Raw genomic sequence first — 20352 nt, forward strand, 5'->3', positions numbered from 1 at the left:
GTGACTGACATCTAATTCCTTTAAATCTGTAAAAGGAGCAATGTGTCATACAGCTTGTAGCTGAACTGCAGAGTCCAGTGAAGAACTCAGAACATCTCTTGTGCTAAAATAGAAGAAAAATTTTCAGATATAGTTATTTTGAAGTTTATGTATGGCAATAATATCTGCTATACCTAACAAATTAGTGCCAGATAAATGCAGAGTAGAGCACAAAGACACCAAATGTGGTAATGGAACAAGAGAAGGACACAAAGGAAAATTATTTACTTGACAAGTTAATGGCAGTATTCAGTACTAATGCATACCTTCTCTCAAAACAATACTTTGACCCCACAGGAGTATAATAGAGTCAACCTTGGATTAAGAAAAAAATAATACAGGAATATACATAGAAACATAAACATAGTACACAAGGACACACTCAGAAGAAATATATGAATAAGGCAGAATTTGCATATAAAATAGATGATAAAACATGGTAGTTAATGCATTTTAAATTTTAATTTGAAATGCTAAGTTTAAGAAATTCTTTAAGAAATAAGTTTACTACTACTCTGTATAAAAGACCCATATGTTCTGCAACAATAACCAGTTTGAAGGAGTAAAAAAAGTGACATTTTTAATTCATTCCAAAGTTGGAAAACATAAATTTTTCTGCTTCTGGCAGGTCCTTACTTTCTGCAAAATCATTCTCTACATACTAGAACTGCAGTGCTTCACATGTCCAGAAATTACAGCGAACAAGAGAAAGTACTTCAACATCCATTTTTGCCATAACAAAGACGGCTGCATCAACCCTTCAGAGCCCACAGCAACTGCAGTTCTCTGACACACTACAACAGTTCAGCTGTTCCCATATCCTCAGTTCTAGTTATGCTATGAAATAGATTTGGGGGGTGTATTCTCTTTAAACCATTAATGTACACACACGTTAATGCACCCTGATAAAAGTCCATTTTAAAAGCAGCAAATAAAAATACATAATACTTCTGGTTTATTACTGTAGTTCAATAGGGAACTACTTAAACATATTGAAAGTATATGATTGAGAATTAATAAGTTTATCAGTATCACATAATTCTGAAGCTGTGACAAATACTCTATGAAATACAAGTACAAAAACTGAAGTGGAAATAATATGTGTCACACAACTTACTGAAATTTGACCTTTTCCAGGTTTTTCTTTTGCAGGTTTTCCAGTTTCCCATTTTTCTGCATTGATATCTGCATCATTCCATTCTGGCCAAATAGGAAATCTGCTCTTCTCATGGGAAGCAGCTACCTTGGAATGCACAGATGGCCTAGGAAACACACAGTAGGATAAATAAAAATTAACAGCATTATTAGATAAGGGTAGTAGGAAGACTTTTATCTTATAAAATATTCTATCTGAAATGTACTATAATAGAAATTTTAGTATTTTTAACTATGGTAACTTTTTTGTCACTAAGGTAAGCAAACCTATTGAAGTGCTTTGATGGTGGAGTACAAGTGACTGAAGAAGGCCTCAAGCATCAGCTAGTTAGTAACTTCTTAGTGCACCAACACTTTTCTTTGTACCCTTCCCCTGGGCAGCTTCACACAACATAGGCTCCCTCTCTCTACCCTTTCCTAAGTCACTTCTATCTCTTACACTACTATCTTAGTACTACCACCTAACCCTGTCTCATCTTACCTTATCTGTCCCTTGCACAACCACTTATTCCTTCCTCCTCACAGCACAGCCAGCAGACTTCAAGTGACTCCCTCCCCCCAACTCACTCTTTTATCACCCACACCTGTGAGGGCAAGGCTGTTCCCACTCTGTGGTAATTAACACAGCTGCAATTTATGAGGGAGCAATTTATGGTGGGGCAAGATTGGGTCTGTCCTCCCATAGATACATGATGTTGTTACTAGGTATAAACCAACAAAATATTTTAATGAGTTTATACAAGGAATTCTGCTGGAGTGAATTGGAAAGCTGAAGCACAAAAGCAGAATTTGAGGCCAGTTTCTTCCCTCCTCTTTTCCCCTGCTTCAAGCCACATGGCTTTCCTTTTTCTCCTGTGCCAGTCCTAGCATTCATCACTCAGTTCAACTCACTCACCCATCTGAAGGCTTTCTTTCCTTTTTTCTGCCTGATTTTCTTTAGATAACCAGAAGGAGTTTGCCGTGGATAAAAGATGTCCTGGGAAAAAGGACTCTCACTTCTAGGCATCCGTGAGCTGCTAGACCAGCCAGCACTGCCTCCAGATAGTTTCATTCTCAGGGCCTCTTGTGCTAGCAGCACTCTCATTACCTTCTTCTTGGGTTTCACAATCCTGGCAATAATTTTGCAGAGGCTGAAAGGATTTTCACAAGACTAATACACAATGTGCTCATAGCCACAAAGTAGCAGTAGTGCACCTTCATCTTTCCAGTGCGTACAAAGGGCTGAAAAACTGAATTAGCTGGAATATTCATTCACTGTTCCTATATAAGTGCAACAAAATGTGTAAGTACATTCTAAAGTCAAACACAGAGTACTTAAATGAGTAGTCTGACTAAAGGAAAATGTTGTGTAGCAAATGATACCTGAAAATACTATTAAGCTGCATCACCCAGAAGGTGGAAGCAGGGACAAGTCACTTGGGGAAACAGAGGCATAGCTCAAGCGTAGAGCAGTGAAACTACAAAAGCAAAAGCTCAGCTGGAGTAGAAATAATCAAAGGAGGTTAAGGACAAGGAAAAAAGCTCCCATAAGTACATTGGCAGCAAAGGCCAAATAAGGATGCACGTGTCTGCTGCTCAGTGGGGTGGGGAACAGCTTAGTTACAAAGAACATGGGAAAGGCCAAAATACTCAATGTGTTTTTGTGTCTTGGGTTTTGTTGGCAAAATTGGCTTTCCCCAGTCCAAGAGTCTATTTATGGTCTGTGGGAGTGAAGCATTGCCCACAGCAGAGGAAGGAGCTGGGCAGCATTTAAACTAACTGGACACACACAGCTCCATGGGACTAGCTGCAATGTGAGCAAAGGTACTGAGGGACTTGACTGGACTCTAATTTGGATCTTGGTAACTACAGTTCTTGGAGAATTTTAAACTCAAATAGACATAGATCTAAGCAACCTGATGTAAACTGGTCCCGCTTGAGTAGGAGTTTGACTGGCTCCCAGAGGCACCCTTCAATCAATATTTTTCTATAACTCCACAAAAGTTTAGTTGTTAGCAATAGTAAGGACGAAGATGGGTAAAAATAAAGATTTCTCACTGTCTAGACATTAACCACATTCATCCACACTACCAGTAACTCTTAATGGAAGGCAGCTGTTAAAATTCAATACCATCTGTGCCTTCTGCTGTGCACAAACCACCCAAACATAGCTTCTACTTCTCTAACTGGAAGGATGTATTCAGTAGAGTGATACTTAACTTTATTTTTTCATCTTTGTCACCTCAGCCATCTGTAAATTGACTCCATTGCATTTGATCTAACATTAATGCTATAGTATTTTCTCTAGTGTTTCCTTGAAGACTCAAATAATGCTTCATTCTATATTCAATAATATCTTACAAGCAATTAAAATACCCTGAGGTGTTTATCAGTTTCTCTGTATCATTTCCAGTTGTTTCAAAGAATCTGTTGCATCCAAGTGCTGGCTGCATCAGCAGATTCAATATTTGTGATCTTTTGAAACCTGAACACCCCTAACACTTATTTAAATATGACTCCCGACAGTTTCTTACACTTAGTAAAAAAAATAATATATATATATATAAATAAATAAAAAAATTCTCATTTTCATATTTTTTTTACTTCAGATGAAATATGAATAGCATACGTAGCAATTTTAAATATGTAAAGACTACTAAATTTTTTGTATCTTTTTTCTACTTCTAAATCTGCATTTGCTCTTTTACTTATTTATAGAGAAACATGGAAATTTCACTTACTGATAACAATAATAAAGGTATTCTGACACCATTCACAACTAAAATTAATGATAATTGCAATAATTTGTAGAACCATAGAATGGTTTGGGTTGGAAGAGACCTGAGAGATCATCTAGTTCCAACTTTTCTGCCATGAGTAGGGACACCTTCCACTAGACCATGTTACTCAGAGCCTTTCCTCATTTCTTCCTATAAGATTTCTGAGTGCTTTAGGACAATAATGGAATAATTAAAAATATAATTTTAAAATGCAATAATGAGATATGGAAGACTGACTTAGCTTACGAAGCTTACTAATCCCACTAAGACAGAAAATTACTTTCCACCACATTTGACATAACAGAATACCCTCAGCATTACCAATGTGGAAGACACGGAAACAATGCTACCTATGATTGAAATGCCTAAACTAAGTTGTGGAAGTCTAATGCTACTGCATCTCAAAAAGGATAATTCAATAAGACCTGGAAAATTAACAAATAACTGCAATTTAATTGGTCTCCAAATATAAACAATAAATAGTAATAAATGAAAAAAAGACAGCTGAAGTAAATAAAAACACTACATTTGAGTAATGCTATTAAGAAGTTCCTCTATTACAAGAATTGAATAATAGAACTGTGAGATTTCTTTGAAATTAACTGTAGGATACAAGGACAATGAAATGTACTTTATGCCCAGACTGGATGGGCTCATTGTGCAACAGTATTTTAAGAACCAATTTGCTGGCAGACTTCCTTTTAATCCTGTGCTAAACCCTAAAGGAGAAAAAGGAAGAATAAATTGCCAAATGAAATACCATTAAGTTGGCACTAATTCACCTCTAACCCTTTAAGCACTAGTATAATTGATATAGTGCCAACAGGGAAAAGAGGGTATGGCAGGATAGACACTCACAACAGGGAAAATGCAGACAGATTGCAACCTAAGATTTTCAGAAGCTTCAGATTGAATAGAGAGAGAGGAAACAAGCCCATTGGAAATGTGCTCTCAAGTAATACAGTCATTTAGTCTGTAGACATATGCACTACCACACTGCAAGCAAGATCTTGTCTGCCTGGTTAACGCAGTCTAGGAAGCCAGGAAGCAAATATTTTCTTCCTAAAATAGATAAATCTACTTGTAAATTATCTATGAGCATTCCTTAGAGAGGAAGCCCAGAAACACTGAAGGGAGTCTTCTCAAGAAGTAGAGAAGTATTGGTAGGTCCTTTCAGAACAGCACAGCTACTCCAGCCTTCCTTTCCTAATACTCTTCATTCTGGATCATCAGACAACAATAATTTCGTGACACCATGCAGGTTTTTTTAGAAGTCAGAAAGACACCAAGAGGCAGTAAAAAAAAGTGTCCCTTTCTGGGGATTGTTTGAACAATCAGAAAAAAGCAACTTCTGTCCTCAGTAAAGCTTTTCTATTAGGAAAAAAGAAGGCAGAGAATAAACAGATGCTTCAACTTTTTCTCCAAATCTGGCCTGCAGGGAAGCTACTTAGGTTTTTCTCTTATCTCTTCCAACCTCAAAGACAAAAGGATCCTTTGAAGACCTTATTTATAGCAGAAAGTTCTTTTAAACTATAATCACTGAAATGATTTTTAAAAAGTAGCATCTGAATAGCTTAGAAACCCAGAACAGAAACCATGGTAACACTCAAGTTCATAAGAATCTCTAAAGGATACAAGAAAGTTTGGCCAAGTATCAGTAACTCGCTGGTAAAATTATTTGCTCTTTTTCTTCATACCTAGTGCCATTTTTCAGAAGAGGAAAGAAAAAAATGAGTCACAATAAATCAATTTAATAAGCAGCTGATAAGGCAATAGAGTCTTCTTTTTATTATTAGACAAGTCAGTAGCAATTACTGAAATAAAACCCAAATATGAATGAGTTGTTTACAATAGCTTGCCATTAGTCTTATCTTGGATACTGGAGCCAAAACTTATGGGATTCTCTGCAGAAGCAAAATGCTCTAGTCTCTGTGCTGAGGGCTCTCACATTTGGGGAGACTCAAGCCATGGATGCAGTTTGAGTATGATGGGCAGAACAAATAATTGTAAACCATCTATGCGGCAATCACAGTTGCTTGCAAGAGCTTATGACCATAGGTTTTATTGTCATTTCACCTTTGTGTACTGGGGTAGGATTTCTTCCTCAAAAAGCACAGAGTGCTTTCTGTGTGAAGTAAATTCAAACTGGAAAATTAAAGTGATGATAGAAAGCAAAGATGAACACCAACTGATTATTCTTTATAGACATATCATTTTTAAAGGGGTCTTAAATTTAGATCACTGCTTCCAAAGTGTGATGTTCTCATTTCCAAACATAGCTGATGTCCTTGTAGGTGTCAGACAAACTACTAATAGACCTCAGTAATTTGTCAAGAATGAGCCTCTTTTGAAGGCACACACACATTTGCTAAAAGAGATGGTTACACAGCCTCACATGTAGCTTTGCCAGCTTGAAGTCCACATGTTTTCTTACTTTTATTTGCCACCAAATTAATGGAAATCAAGTTATTCCTTCTTGGTTTGCTTTCCAGATTCTAGGAGGGGGAAGAAAAACCCTATGTGCCAAATCCCTTGTGCAAATTTTACGCAGTAGCATGCCTTGTACATTACTTGAAAGAAAAATTAATGGAAAATAGTGATTTAGAAACACTGTAGATTTTAAGACTTTCATTTTTTTGTTTGTTCACCTTGTTTTCAGCTCGATTCCGTTTATTGCCCTATAAATATTGTCTAAATTCTTATCCTAGTAATTTAAGAATTCTAGCTAAAATTGAGTATGTTTGCTGTTTTGATCCATTTATCCCAACTAAACCTTTTTTCTATGTAAAAACTTGAAGTCAGAAATTGAATATAAAACACAGAATCGAGTAATAGATTTTTGCCATGTGTTAGGGGAAAAAATAAAGATGTATACAAAAAAATGGTGACAAATAGACTGATAAGCAACTCAATACTTAATGTAGATTACAATGCATTTTTTTTAATCTTGTGTGACAAAATCTATGTAAAGAAAAAAAAAATTTTTGAGGAATTCCTGTAAAATTCAACTTTCATGCTCATAGCAAGTTCCTGAACAATGTTAGAATTTTGGACCCTGATCCTTCAATTTTTGCATTCCAGGAAGAATAGTTTCTATGGCAGAAACTATCATTTGTAAACTGCTCAGACAGAAGTAAAATCAGATGACATTATATACCTGAGAAACGATATCATGTACGTGCTGCCTTCAAACTTCAGCCCAAGACCCTGCAGCCCAAAAAAGCAATGCCAGGAAAGTCAGCTTACCACTTCCTTTGCTGAGACAGCTGTGGTGAAAATTCTCTGTTCCTGATTCTATGGAACCAAAGATTTGCTATAAAAAAGCTTTCAATACAGAATGGAGAAAAAAACCCTTTTACTTATTTGAAAAACATTCTTCACAATGGAAGGTATTGGATTGCCTGGAGGTCATTCATTTGACAGCCTTTCATATTCTACCACACTGGAGGTCACTTAAACCTTTAAAAAACATCCTTCAAATTTATTTTTTAATTACATTCCCAAGAGGGGAACACTGAAAATTAATTCCAAGAGATGCCTGCCAAGGCAGAAACACTGTTTTATCTAGCTCTTAAATGAGCACTTGTAACGTACAGAAACAAAAACTGTCTAGAGAGATGGGCTTTCTATCCAGTTTCACATGCGAAATATGATATACCAATACCTAGAGAGTGTCATAGCAAGAACCTGGAAAGAGAAATATCTTTTCTGGTCATTTTCAGGCGCAAATCTCAGCCAAAAGAAGTGATCTCTGACTGATTCTTCCAAGATGGTTATGATTGACTCTGAGTTGTGCTCCAGGTGGGATTGTGAGCCAGTCCAAATCCTTTGAGGTTAACTGGTTTCAAAAGGTGGCGGTGACAGGCCAAGTGAACAGACTGCCACAGACAACAAGGGGTTTGATCTGCATCTTGCAGATTTCCAAAAAGCCACAGATTAGAAAGCAAGTAACATCTACATCCAACTTGCAGATCAAATTTCTGTCTGATCAATGTGCTCTTCTTCCAGCTAGCAGCAAGTGAATGTGTATAATAAGGTTATAAGCTGACCTTAGACCCAGCTGTAAGAATGCTAAGAAGACTGCTTTTGACACTAAAGTTTGATACTCAAGTATCAAGAAGAAGAATAAGAACTGCATAGCACTGCTTCTTTGTTGGCTTCTGTCAAAATCTCATGTGCCTTCTGTATGGCACCTGAACAATTAACCAAGAGCTAAAAGTCTCTGCATGGCAGAGCATGCCAGTACTTCTGTGGATTTAGGCCAACTCATTTAAAAAGCACTTTGCATGCATTGTTAAGAAAACCAAGAATTCCCATTTCATCTGTGGTGGTCACAGAGAGTTCACTGAAGATAAAAGACCATTCTGCTTAAGTAGATGAATAATCCCTGGCAAACAGAGTCTCTAACATGATAATTTAGGAATGCTTTCTAATTTCAAAGCACAATTATTACTATTTTTCTTTTGACAGTACATTTTCTGCTACACATTTCTGCTGAAAGCTGCTTTTCGCCATCACACTTCATTACACTGCTCATCATAATAGAAGTCAAAACTCCTCTTGCATGGTCTTATTGAACAGTCTCCAACTAATGGCTCACAGACTGTTTGCCTACAAGATTATCTGACAGTGCTGTGAGTTTCATGGAAAGAAAAACCTAAAACTAAGATCAGTAGGGAGTACAACAGTATTTAGTGTGATATTGCCACTAGTAAATTACTTAATATCTTCATGCCCAGGAGTCCATGAAGTTTGAAATCTACAGATCAAATAGGCTGAGCTCTCAGGGGTTCCTTGTTTTAATTAGAATTAACTAGGAAAATTAATTTGAATACATAATTTTCTAATTAACATGTAGTCTAGTTAATAAAAAATTAAACTTATTGGTCAGCTGTTGGGGTCGAAGAAAGCCTTGAGCTAAGACCATGGGAAAAATCCCCCTGGCCAGGCTGAGAAAAATCTCACCCTCAAGGCCCCATGGGAAGTTTCTATCTTAATTAGTCTAGAAAGTTCTTTGTTCCCCTTGTTACCATTGGCTGTTTTTTGCTGCAATGTTTTCCATATTCCTAATCCTCTTTCCCAGTTGGTTCTCTGTCCTAAGACTCCACCTTTGTCCTATCTTATATAAGTTACTGCTACCTCCTGGCCCACCCCTTTTTGGTGCCCCCCATACTGAGCTCGGTTTGCTGTTTGTTGTTTGGCTTCTTATTAAAGTGGCCCTTTTTTGGGTCAACAGATCATGCCCATCTCTCATTTATTTCACCACCCAAAGGGACTTTCACCCCTGAAATCCCATGGTGACACCCAGCCTTCCTATCCAGGCCCTGTCACAGTCAGCTTATATGCTATTCTAGTATGCCTAGCATATTTACCTGAGGCAAAAAAATGCATTATCCCACCACAAAACATGAAATTAGAAAGAAAGTTAAAAGTAGAAGGGAATAAAAAGTACCAACAAACTGACTATGTAAAGTTGTACTGCATTTACACACTGAAAAATTTCAATTAATGAAGCACAGGTGCTGAAAGCAAGAGCTTCATTTTTCTGGTCAGAAATTTTATGTCTAATTTAGAATTTATTTTCTGACTAACTACTTACTGCCCTCAGAAATATGAGTTACTTATAAAACAAACACACAATAAAACCCAGTAAATTTAGAATTTAGGTATTAATGAAATAGTATTAATAGTATTAATAGAGCTTGCAGATGGTCAGTGATGAAATAAATAACTTCTGAAGAACAATCATGAACCTAAGATCACAACTGTGTCTGCAGAAAGTATCTATACACAGGATGGTACCCCTTGCTCACTGTTTCAGATGGTTAAATTTTACGATACATAAATAGCTTTCCCTCCAGTTATGCATCTGGATGTCTTGGAATCCTGGACCATTACAGATTTATGTTGTAGCTAAATTATTGAGAGACCAGAAAATGCCTTCCAAAAAGCTGCAGACAGGCATTCAAACCAAAGCAATTGTTTATCTTTGGATTGCCATTAACAGCATGCTAAAGGAGACCATGATCTCAAAACATCCTCAGTTTTGTCAGGACAGTAGCTGCAAACTGGAGATGAATAACTGCTGCAGCGCAAGATACACCACTCACAGAGTCTTGTGAAGCCTTAACTGGCTTTGGTTAGAAAGGATCTGAACCAAGCTGTTTGAGTCAGAAGAGCCTCATGAGTTATCAAAAACCAGCTTTGTAGTTAGAGTACAAAATCCTGTAATATGTTACCAGTTACAATTGTAAAGCAGCTTATGAATGCAATGAAGGTTTAAAATTTTTCATATAAATCTTTTCCTTGCAGAGTCCAGTGAGTAGCTGTATTGGGTTTGGCTAGGATTGAAGTAAATTTCTTCAGAGCAGCTTTTAGGGGGGATATGTTTTACTTTTGTGATGGAAACAGTGTCAATAACACAGCGATATTTCAGTTATTGCTGAGCAGTGACTACACAGAGTCCAGGCCAGCGCATAGGCTGGGGGTGCACGAGAAGGGACCAGAGGGGACCCAGCCCAGACACCTGACCCCAACTGACCAAAGAGACTTTCCTTACCGTGTGTTGTTACGCTGAGCAATAAAAGCTGGGGGAAGAAGAAGGAAGAGGAAGATGTTTGGAGTGATGACATTTGTCTTCCCAAGTCACCAGTACATGTGATGAAGCCCTGCTTTCATGGGGATGGCTGCACACCTGCCTGTCCATGGGAAGTAGTGAATGAATTCCTTTTCTTGCTTTGCTGTTTACCTATTAAGCTGCCGTTATAAAACCCACAAGTTTTTTGCACTTTAACCCAGATTCCTGCCCTCATCCTGCTAGGGAGAAGCTAGCAAGCAGTGTGGGTCAGAGCTGGCAGATGGGGTTAAACCATGACACTTGAAACAAATTAAATTATATTTTTAAAGACAGCCCAGTTTCCAATAAATTTGGCAGAATTAACCATAAAATGGGTACATCTAATAAAAAAAAATGCAAAATCAGGGCTAGTATCCTTATTGTCTTTTGTCCAAAATGTTCACAGTTTCAAGTCTCTAGCAGAAGTTGGTTATAACATTTAACTCTGTAGCTCATGCAGAGTCAAAAACAAGCATAAGCACCTACATACAAATGTAACCAGCTTTTACAATAACACAGCAACCCCTTCTCTCAAATAAAACATGTTGTAACATATGTTGCAAGTCAAAGATGTACCACTGGGCTACCCCCTCGGACCACAAACAGAGTACTGAGTGAGAGAATGGGTGAACTGTATCCCGACACTTTGTCTCAAAACAATAATACTGGAATTGAAAACCTGCAAAGAGCACGAAGGTATATCTAGTACATTTGTCAAATATTTTCACAGTCTCAAAGTATTTTTAAGAATAGTGCTCAAACATTTCCCAAGCTTGATGTAGTTGCTATGTATTTATGTAATCTTCAAAGGGTTTCTTTTCTGCAGGCTTGTTCACTGATTCCATGTAAATTTTAGTGCCCATTAAAACTTATATTAACATGAGAGGTCCAGCACAACACTAAAAGCCTCAAGTTCAATTACCATGCTCTTATCCACAAGTCATTAGTTCTTACCATTCTCAACCTTCACCCTATCTAACAGTCCCAAAACATCAAAAAATTAATCTGGTCAGCCTATGTTCTCTAAACTACCAAACCTAAAGAACAAATTCTGGCAGTGGGTAAAACTTCAATCACAAACCATGGCTGAAACCTCATCCTGTGCATATGGGAACTGAAGAATGAACAAGCAATGCCACTATATATATATATTATACATATTTTTGCTATTGTCTCATCCTTCATTCTTAACAAGAAACATTAGGTAATCCTAGGCATTGGTGCAACAACCTGCTACTCACTGCCATCAACCAGGCACACAGCTAAAAAATAATTTCTTCCAGCCAGTGAAGGCTTCAGCCTGTCTCTGCTGCTCCATAAGGACATCAGCAGTAAATATTAGTTACTGAATTATTTAAAAAGAACTCCAGCACTTCTCTGATCTTCCCCTATATACATTGGTGACCTCTGTCTGTGCCACAATTACCCCTAAATCACTTGCCTCTCTTGGCAACCACTAACTTCTCACTTTTGTCCCTAATAGCCCAAACCCTAATTGAGATAGATGCTGATGGCTTAAGTTTAATTCAGAAGATTGGGCTTGATGGCATAGAGCTTCATCAAATTAATTTAAAAGCATTTTAATTCATTATCCATTCTTATCAGCCAGAATCTCTTTCAGTGCCATCAAAGACATCAATTCCTTTTCACCACAGCTGTTGAAATCTGGGAAAGATCAGATTCTCAGTAGCCTCTAATGGTGCAATTAAGAAAAGCTGTAAGGGCAGCAGTTCTTTTGAGCTCTTCAGCCCATCATCTCCAGCAGCTGCTTAGCTCCCGAGGGAATTGCTATCTAATTAGAAAGCAATAATGAAGAGGGACCCAAAGGAGTATCCTGCAGAGACCCAAGGGAAGTCTGGCTAGCAAGTCCAGAGGAATTTTCCATATGCTTCTGAGGTCCCACTCCAACAATGCAATATATCCACCCATGATCCTGATTGATTTTCCACAGTGCAGATGTACTGTCCTGACTGTTCTGAACACTTGTGGGAGAAAAAAAAAAGAAGCTTGATCTCACTAGAAATTAAGAAAAGTGATTTTAAGGTGATCAAAATGTATTGTACAGATGTTTGTACGCATTACTCTCAGATGATTTCTGCACTAATTTTATCCACAGATTAAATTATAACATTAATTCTTTTTTGGTAAGCACTGACAGCTTTCAGGATTTTTTTACAAATAGTTTAAAGAAAAATTAGGATTTTTCTTTTTTATATAATTTATATTTCTATTTAGTATTTTTATCATTACAGACATATAAAAACAAGTCACTATCAGAAAAACAGTATTAGTCAAAAGACAAAGTATTTTTAACATTTTTGTCCTTGCAACTGCAAGCTTTGTTCTAAAATAAACCAAAAAATCTATCTTGCAATTACAACAGAATGCTAAACTTAAATGCAACATTTTCTCAGTCAGGCTGCAAATATCCATTTATCTTTCAAAGACAGTTATAGTTACATAACTTGGGTTTTCATAGATCTACACAAAATTTTTACAGTAATTGTCTCTGTCTCATAAACACCCTGAACAAGCTGGGTAACAGAATGAACACAGAGAGAATCAGAGAATATTCTGAGTCAGGTTCCACTAGGATCATTAAAATTCAACTCCTGGCCGTGCACAGGACACCCCAAGACCCACTCCATGTACCCAGGAACGCTGTCCAAATGCTTCTTGAACTCTCTCAGGTTTGGTGCTGTGACCACTTCCCTGAGGAGCCTGTTCCAGTGCCCAACAGCCCTCTGGTGAAGAACCTTTTCCTGATATCCAGTGTAAACCTCTCCTGACACAACTTCATGCTATGCCCTCAGGTCCTGTCATGGGTCACCAGACAGGAGATCAGTGCCTGCCCCTCTTCTTCCCCTTGAGAGGAAGCTGAAGACTGCAACGAGGTCTCCCCTCAGGCTGAACAGACCAAGTGACCTCAGCTGCTCTTCATAGGGCTTCTCCTCACAGCTGGCCCTTCACAGTGCTGTATTCATATCCAATTTGCCATTGACCAGGACTCACAGGTTCCTTTCTGAGGTGCTGCTCTCCAGCGCCTCATTCCCCAGTCTGTCCATATATCTAGGGTTTCCCCATCCCAGGTACAGAATCTGCCATGGGCTTTTGTTAAACTTCATGTGGTTGGCCCATCTCTGTAACTTGTTGAGGTCCCTCTGCAAGGTCTCTCTGTGTTTCAGGGAGTCAACAGCTTCTCACAATTTTACATCATCTGTGAACTTGCTTAGTGTCCCTTCCAGTTTTGAATCCAAGTCATTTATGAATATAATGAAGAGCACAGGGCCAGTGATGGAGCCCTGTGGAACCCCACCAGTGGCAGGTGGCCAGTCTGATGTCACCCCATTCACTATCACCCTTCATGCCCGGTCCATGAGCCAGTTACTCACTCATCCATGATGTGTTTATCCAGCTGTGTGTGGGACATTTTGTCCAGAAGGATACTGTGAAAGCCAGTATCAAAAGCTTTACTGCAATCCAAATATCTAAGAAGGAATTATATCTCCAATGAACACAGCTGCAATCTTACAGTGTGCTTGTAACATTTAGTTCTAATTTCCACAACCCATTAAAAAAGACTTGGTGAATTGCCTTTGATAAAACATTTATAATCATTACCAACACTTGCCTAGTATTAGGAGAAAATCATTACCTGAGGAAACAGAGAACCCTGTTCAACACAAGATTTACCAAACAAAATGAGGAATGAATCATAGGCTTACCCAGTACAGTTGTTTTATCACCATGTTCAGCAGTTTTTCTCAACAATTATAAAGAGCATCAATACTACTCATTTTATCCCAGAGCAGATTCCTCCAGAACCAGCTCAGTACTCTTCTAACTGTTCTTGACAATGAAACAGATTAAGCCTTATATAAGAAAATTGAATGTTCTCTGCATTTGGGTCTAAAACTGTACTTTCTAATAAATGAATGATGTTGTACCTTGTCCTTGTAGACCAAGATTACATCTGTATTACATCTTTACTGTAATACAGATATTCCTCATTGTCCAGCATCTTTCCATTTCCAAATAAAGAAATAACATATCCATCTGTCTGCTATCAATTGCGTTCCCATTGTTCTGACAAATCACAAATTTCCCCTTAGAATGGGAAAAGCAGTCTAGAAACAGTGTGGAAAACTGGAAAATGACATACAGCCTCCATTTTGCATAAATCACCAGTGCCTGTGGTTCTGACTTTTGAATAATAAGCCTATTCCAAAGAAAAAGCTCCCTATAAATGTTACCAAATGTAGATCAAATGTTGAACTGCCTAGTTGCTTTTTCTCTCTCACAAAAATTCTGTAGTGTATTGCAGTGGAGTTCAAAGCAGGCAGTCCACACCAGGAAAAAAAATTAGCTTGAGCAGTGCATGTATATAACTGATAAAGGAATACATACACATATATAGGAAGGGTGCACTCAAAAACTTTCCTCTAATTGAGTTGTGCAATAAAAAAGGTTTGGAGACCATTGGCATACAGCATGACTAAAGAAAAGAAGGATCTGTTTCAATGCTTCAATCCTTTCAGAGGGACTAAGAATGCTAAAATGTCTTTCTGATACTAAGTTTGGCATATAAATTCCAATCCATCTGGGAAACAAGGGCAAGAGACAAAAAAGGCTATTCAAGATGTTAAAAGTGTTTCCAAGGGGGAACTTTAGTCCCACTATGTTCAGTTCCCAACTACCAACGATTTCCACTTAGTTCTACACCAGGTTTTCAGACAGATCTTTGATGAAAGCACACTATGAGGCATGTGGGTTCTCAGCAGGATGAAGATCTTATCGAGACTAAATACTGTAGTAGAATAGATTTGATCAACTCACTTAAAACTGACAGAGCAAAACAATATGACTGAAAGCATAGCAAGTGCTGAAATAAAATTTTCAGCTATTTAACAGCAGTATTCTCTACAGCTTCATGAGGAAATGGGTCTACACTTTCAGTGAATTTTTTGTTCCATACACACAAAAATTCAATCAACTGTCGATACCCTTCCTTGATTTAAATTAATTTCTATAGCTCAACAGATGTCAAAGGAAAGTCTTTCCTGACAATTTAATCAAGGCTTATCCGGTCATTTGTTGAACTTGGAAAGACATCACTGACCTAAACCAACATTTTTTTCATCCATTCATCCAAAAGGCCTTAATAACATTTCAGAATGACAAAAAAAAATGTTTACAACAGGGGCACTCTGCATCACAATCGTTTATCACAAGATAAACCCAAAAGAAACACTACAGTTATAACAAAAGTTATAGGCTTAATGAAAAAAACAATATAAACTATTTATTCTGTGTTATTGTGGCTCTGCATTGCAATCAGGTTACTGTAACATGTTACTTGACTACAGAAGAAAGAAAATCACTAAGCCACCACTAGGACATCTTCAAGCTACTCCACCTTATAAAAAATAACTTTCCTTTGTTTTCTCCAACAGCTAAAAAACAAAAATGCCCTTGATAGCTTAAATATCATCAGAAAAAAAAAAAAAAAAAAAAAAAGATAAACTGCTTGAAGCAATAAATATGTAGATATGAAGGACAGCATGGCTGTGGCCAAAACATCAACAGAGTTACTAAGCAAAGGGTGCAGTGGGGAGAAGGAACTAGATACTGGCAGCCTACAACAGGAAAGTTAGCAAAATGTGAATCAAGGTGTGAAATATAAACTAGAAACATGAAAATATGAAATAAGAAACTACTGTGTAGTAAATGCTGTGTAACCAGATATGAAATAAGCACAAAGAGGCATTTGAGATTAATTTCAGGAGAGAAATAAGAGAAATCTTCATTTATGGCAGGAAAAGAAAGAAGCAGAGGTCATAAACACATGCATGATATGCCTTTTTCATTTGAATCCTGACAGTGCCATGCATTCAGGCTTACATTAGGATGAGGAAGCTGCTAAAACCATAGAAACAGAACTCGCAAGTCAAAACAGTGACGGCGAATGTCAGTGTTCTCTATTTATTTATCTTTTCATGAAGAAATAGACATTTACACAGAAACATACAAATTCACACTAAACACCCAACAAATAGCAAATAATTTAAGGATAACTCAAGAGATGCTATTTACACAGAAATATTTAAGAAATTAATAGGAATTAATAGGAAGAATTCTTTTTAAAATAATACTCAGATTCTTTATAACATAAGGCAAACCCTCCAAGCACTGGGAATTGTCTTTCCCTTCTGTAAGTGAAACTGATACGCTGGAACAGTCATAAATCATTTTCTCCCCCAAAACCGCAGCCAGTTTGGTTCCTCTGCTTGCAAATAGAGCTCCCCCATTGCCAAAATTATTGTCCTGGTTCACAGCTTCGAGGTTCTTTCAAACCCAACATGATTTCGGTGAGCTCTAAACTCCTGGTCTCTCCCGAGCAGCAGCTGAAGGCCCCGTTCCCCAGCTCACAGCCAGGTCTGTGTGCCCGACCCGGGGCGCTCCAGGACACCGAGGGCACGGCCGGGGGGACGTTCCCGGAGTCCTCGGGAGAGGGGGAGTACAGCCTCCACAGCAACTGGGCCCCGCTTGAGCAGACAAACAGAACCCCAAGGACAACCAAACGCCACCTCGGCGTTAGAAATCACTTTTAACGAAGCCCCCAGAAGTTTGTTGGCCCAAGCTGTTTGCCCGCACAGCCTTAGGGGCACACACCCGTGCCCGGCTCCTCCACGGCCGCCCAGGCCGGGCCGGGGCAGGGAGGCCTCGGGGGAAGCCCGGCCCGGGCACGGCGGTGTCTCCGGGCTCGCCGCCCCCTCGGGCCGAGCTGCCGTCCCCCCGCGCCCACCCTCGCTCTCCCCGGGGCTCTCACGTTTTGGAGAAGACGCTGGCGCGCCTGGAGGCATCCTTCTTCTTGCCGGCCTTGGAGGCCATGGCCGCGGGTCGGGGCCGCCGCGTCCGCCGCGTTGCCGGGAGACCCCCGGGCCGCGGGAGGGGCCGCGCGGGCGGCGCGGGGCACGGGGAACAGGGGACAGGGCACAGGGGACAGGGAACAGGGCACAGGGGACAGGGAACAGGGCACAGGCTGCAGGGCACAGGGCACAGGGAACAGGGCACAGGGAGCAGGGCCCAGGGCAGAGGGCACAGGGAACAGGGTGCAGGGAACAGGGCAGTGGGCACAGGGGACAGGGCATGGGGGACAGGGAACAGGGCACAGGGGACAGGGAACAGGGCGCAGGGAACAGGGCACAGGGCAGAGGGGACAGGGCACAGGGAGCAGGGCACAGGGCAGAGGGCGCAGGGCACAGGGAACAGGGCACAGGGTGCAGGGAACACGGTGCAGGGGACAGGGCTCAAGGCACAGGGCAGAGGGCACACGGTGCAGGGGACAGGGCTCAAGGCACAGGGCAGAGGGCAGAGGGCACAGGGCACAGGCGCCGGAGCTGCCCCAGCCCAGACACGGCCCCGCTGCCCGCTGAACGGCGTGAAATGCCATTTGGGCAAAGCTTTGGCTTCGAGGGGAACAGATCCTGCTTTCGGCGGCAACTTCAGGAATCTGTCTGAAGGACGTGGTTTGCCTGATTGCCGGTGACAATCAGCTGTGAGAAGCTGTCCACTCCGTCCAAGACAGAGAGACCTGGACAAGTGAGGGGCCTGGGCAATCCCCACCTGTGTGAGGTTTGCCCAAGACCAGTGCTGGGCTCTGCACCTGGGACGGAACAACCCTGGATGTGCGGACAGACTGGGAAACAGAGGCTGGACAGCAGCAGGGCAGGAAGGGACCTGGGGGCCTTGGTAAATGGCAATTTGAATATGAGTCAGCTCTGCCCTGGCAGCCTGGAGAAATTTTAGAGCTAGATTATGCAAGTCTTTATTTTCTTTTTAATTTCGGATTGAGGCAATTAATTAATTCCTGCTATGAAGCCCATGATTACCAAAGTGAATGACTTTCCACCAAGGTCAGATAAAATTAGTAATAATCTGCTGGTTTTGAATTCAGCAGATAGTTGACTTCAGTTTAGTTTATAAGCAGACTTTTTCAGACACATTCCAGAGACTGCATTATTGCTAACAGCTCCTATTTCTAATACTGTATTTGCTGTTTCCCAGTATGCAGAGAATGATGAAAAATCCTTGATAAAACAGAAAATACTTGTTTGTTTATTCTTATTCAAGCCAAGTCTTTCTCCAATATAAAAATCAATGAAAATCTATTTGTCAAATTGCAGAGGGCATGAGTAGATGAAAAATAGGAGGAAAAAATAAGCAGATCTTGCTACATCTAGAGGCTTGTTTTAGACAAATGTCAGATCTTGATTTATATCAAGATGACAGGCAGCCAGATATACACTCATAAATTTCAAAGTGCAGAATTCTGCCACAGCTTGGCATTTCCTTCAGCGTTATGTCCAACAGCATCTATTTAAATTGAGGTACTTTGGGACACTTCTCAGTTGAAAACAAAGTAAACATTTAATTTTTATTTATTTCTCTTCAAGCTGAACAGCTGGTCTTCTCTTCATACAATTATGGTATCAAATATTGATTAGGGCAAAGAGATTAAAAAAAAAAAAAAAGCAGAGACAGAGGTGAGTTCAAACATCTGGCTACACCTCTTCAGTACCAGCATAGAGCTGTTCACTTCCACACCTTGCTGGATGCTGATGTCAACTTGTAGATGGGGAACAGGATTCAGTTTGTGACCCGGAATGCAGCTAAAACCACCATGGAAATTACAGAGTTTCTATTCCTCTGAACCCTTTTTCCTTTCCTATACTTACTAGACAGAGGAAATAGTATGGAAAAGAATCTATGAAACATATGTATAAAAGTAAGAGGCACTTGTGAGTTTTCATAGTAGGAAAACTCCCTTCCCAATCCCCCTGCAGATGACTAATAAGGTTAGTGGCAACCCAGCAAATAAAGGTTTCTTAATACACTTATGTGAAAGACAACATACAAGTAACTGAAATTTGAGTGTCTGGGTCTGTAAACATTTTTGGGTGGTAGAGGAGGAACAGAAATCAGAAAAACATATTTAAGTACAGAGCCTTTAATTCTTTGCTCTGTTAAATGATAGTTACTACATAGGAAGTTCAGAATGGATGTGACCTTTTACCATAAAATCCTACAATAAGTTTGTTTGCTAAGAGTGATGGCATTAAAAGCATGTATCTAGGTGCTTTGTGAAGGAAAAGAGATCTCAAGTTTGACATCCATCAAGTTACATCTTTTTATTTATGCAAGAAGTTAATGTAGAATTCCATAACCTAACAGCAATGACAAGGACAGCTTGTTTGGAAAGAGAAATTAATCTGAATTTCAAACAAGCTAGTTTTCTAACTGGCAAAGAATCTGTAAAGTCACATCAGCTGTTTCACTGCCCTAATGTCCAAGCCACAAAGTACATCTGACAGACATTCCCTGAAGGAAAGAAATTGTTAGGGTAGAGGCAGCCTAACAGAAAATGTGGAATAAATGCACAAGACAACAAAGCAAGCGTTAGGAACCCCTGAGATTGTCACTAAACAAATACTAAGGTAGCATGTACTGATTAGCAATGGATGGATGACCTTCTGGTTATCATTCTTCTAAGACACCATTCAAAACACCAGCTTCTTTGTTTTTCCCTGAAAGCATCACATCAACAGCTACAGCACATGCAAGTCATTTGCAGGAAAGCAGCCTTTTTACCTTAAGTATTTTGCACTTTTTTTACAGCAACACATAGTACTTGGAGAGAGAAGAAAAAGAGTAACTATGAACAACAACACTAGCAAAGGCCCTCAGGGGTCTTGGAGCTCAGACTTAAGTCTCCTCTGATTT

At 39.5% G+C, this 20352-nt stretch overlaps 1 protein-coding gene across 1 annotated transcript in view; it reads right to left on the bottom strand.

Annotated features, from left to right (window-relative positions):
- The window catches only part of ADGB (androglobin), a gene marked incomplete at both ends in the record, with an annotated part of 104859 nt that extends 87356 nt beyond the window's left edge, over nt 1-17503 (bottom strand). The window contains 4 exon segments of the mRNA XM_083857627.1: nt 1157-1301; nt 16929-17114; nt 17399-17460; nt 17462-17503. Coding sequence (XP_083713753.1) covers nt 1157-1301; nt 16929-17114; nt 17399-17460; nt 17462-17503 — 435 coding nt within the window.
- Nucleotides 17504-20352: the final 2849 nt, after the last annotated feature.

The sequence above is a fragment of the Zosterops lateralis genome (genome assembly GCF_965231275.1).
Source record: "Zosterops lateralis genome assembly, chromosome: 3".
Taxonomy (NCBI): Eukaryota; Metazoa; Chordata; class Aves; order Passeriformes; family Zosteropidae; genus Zosterops; species Zosterops lateralis.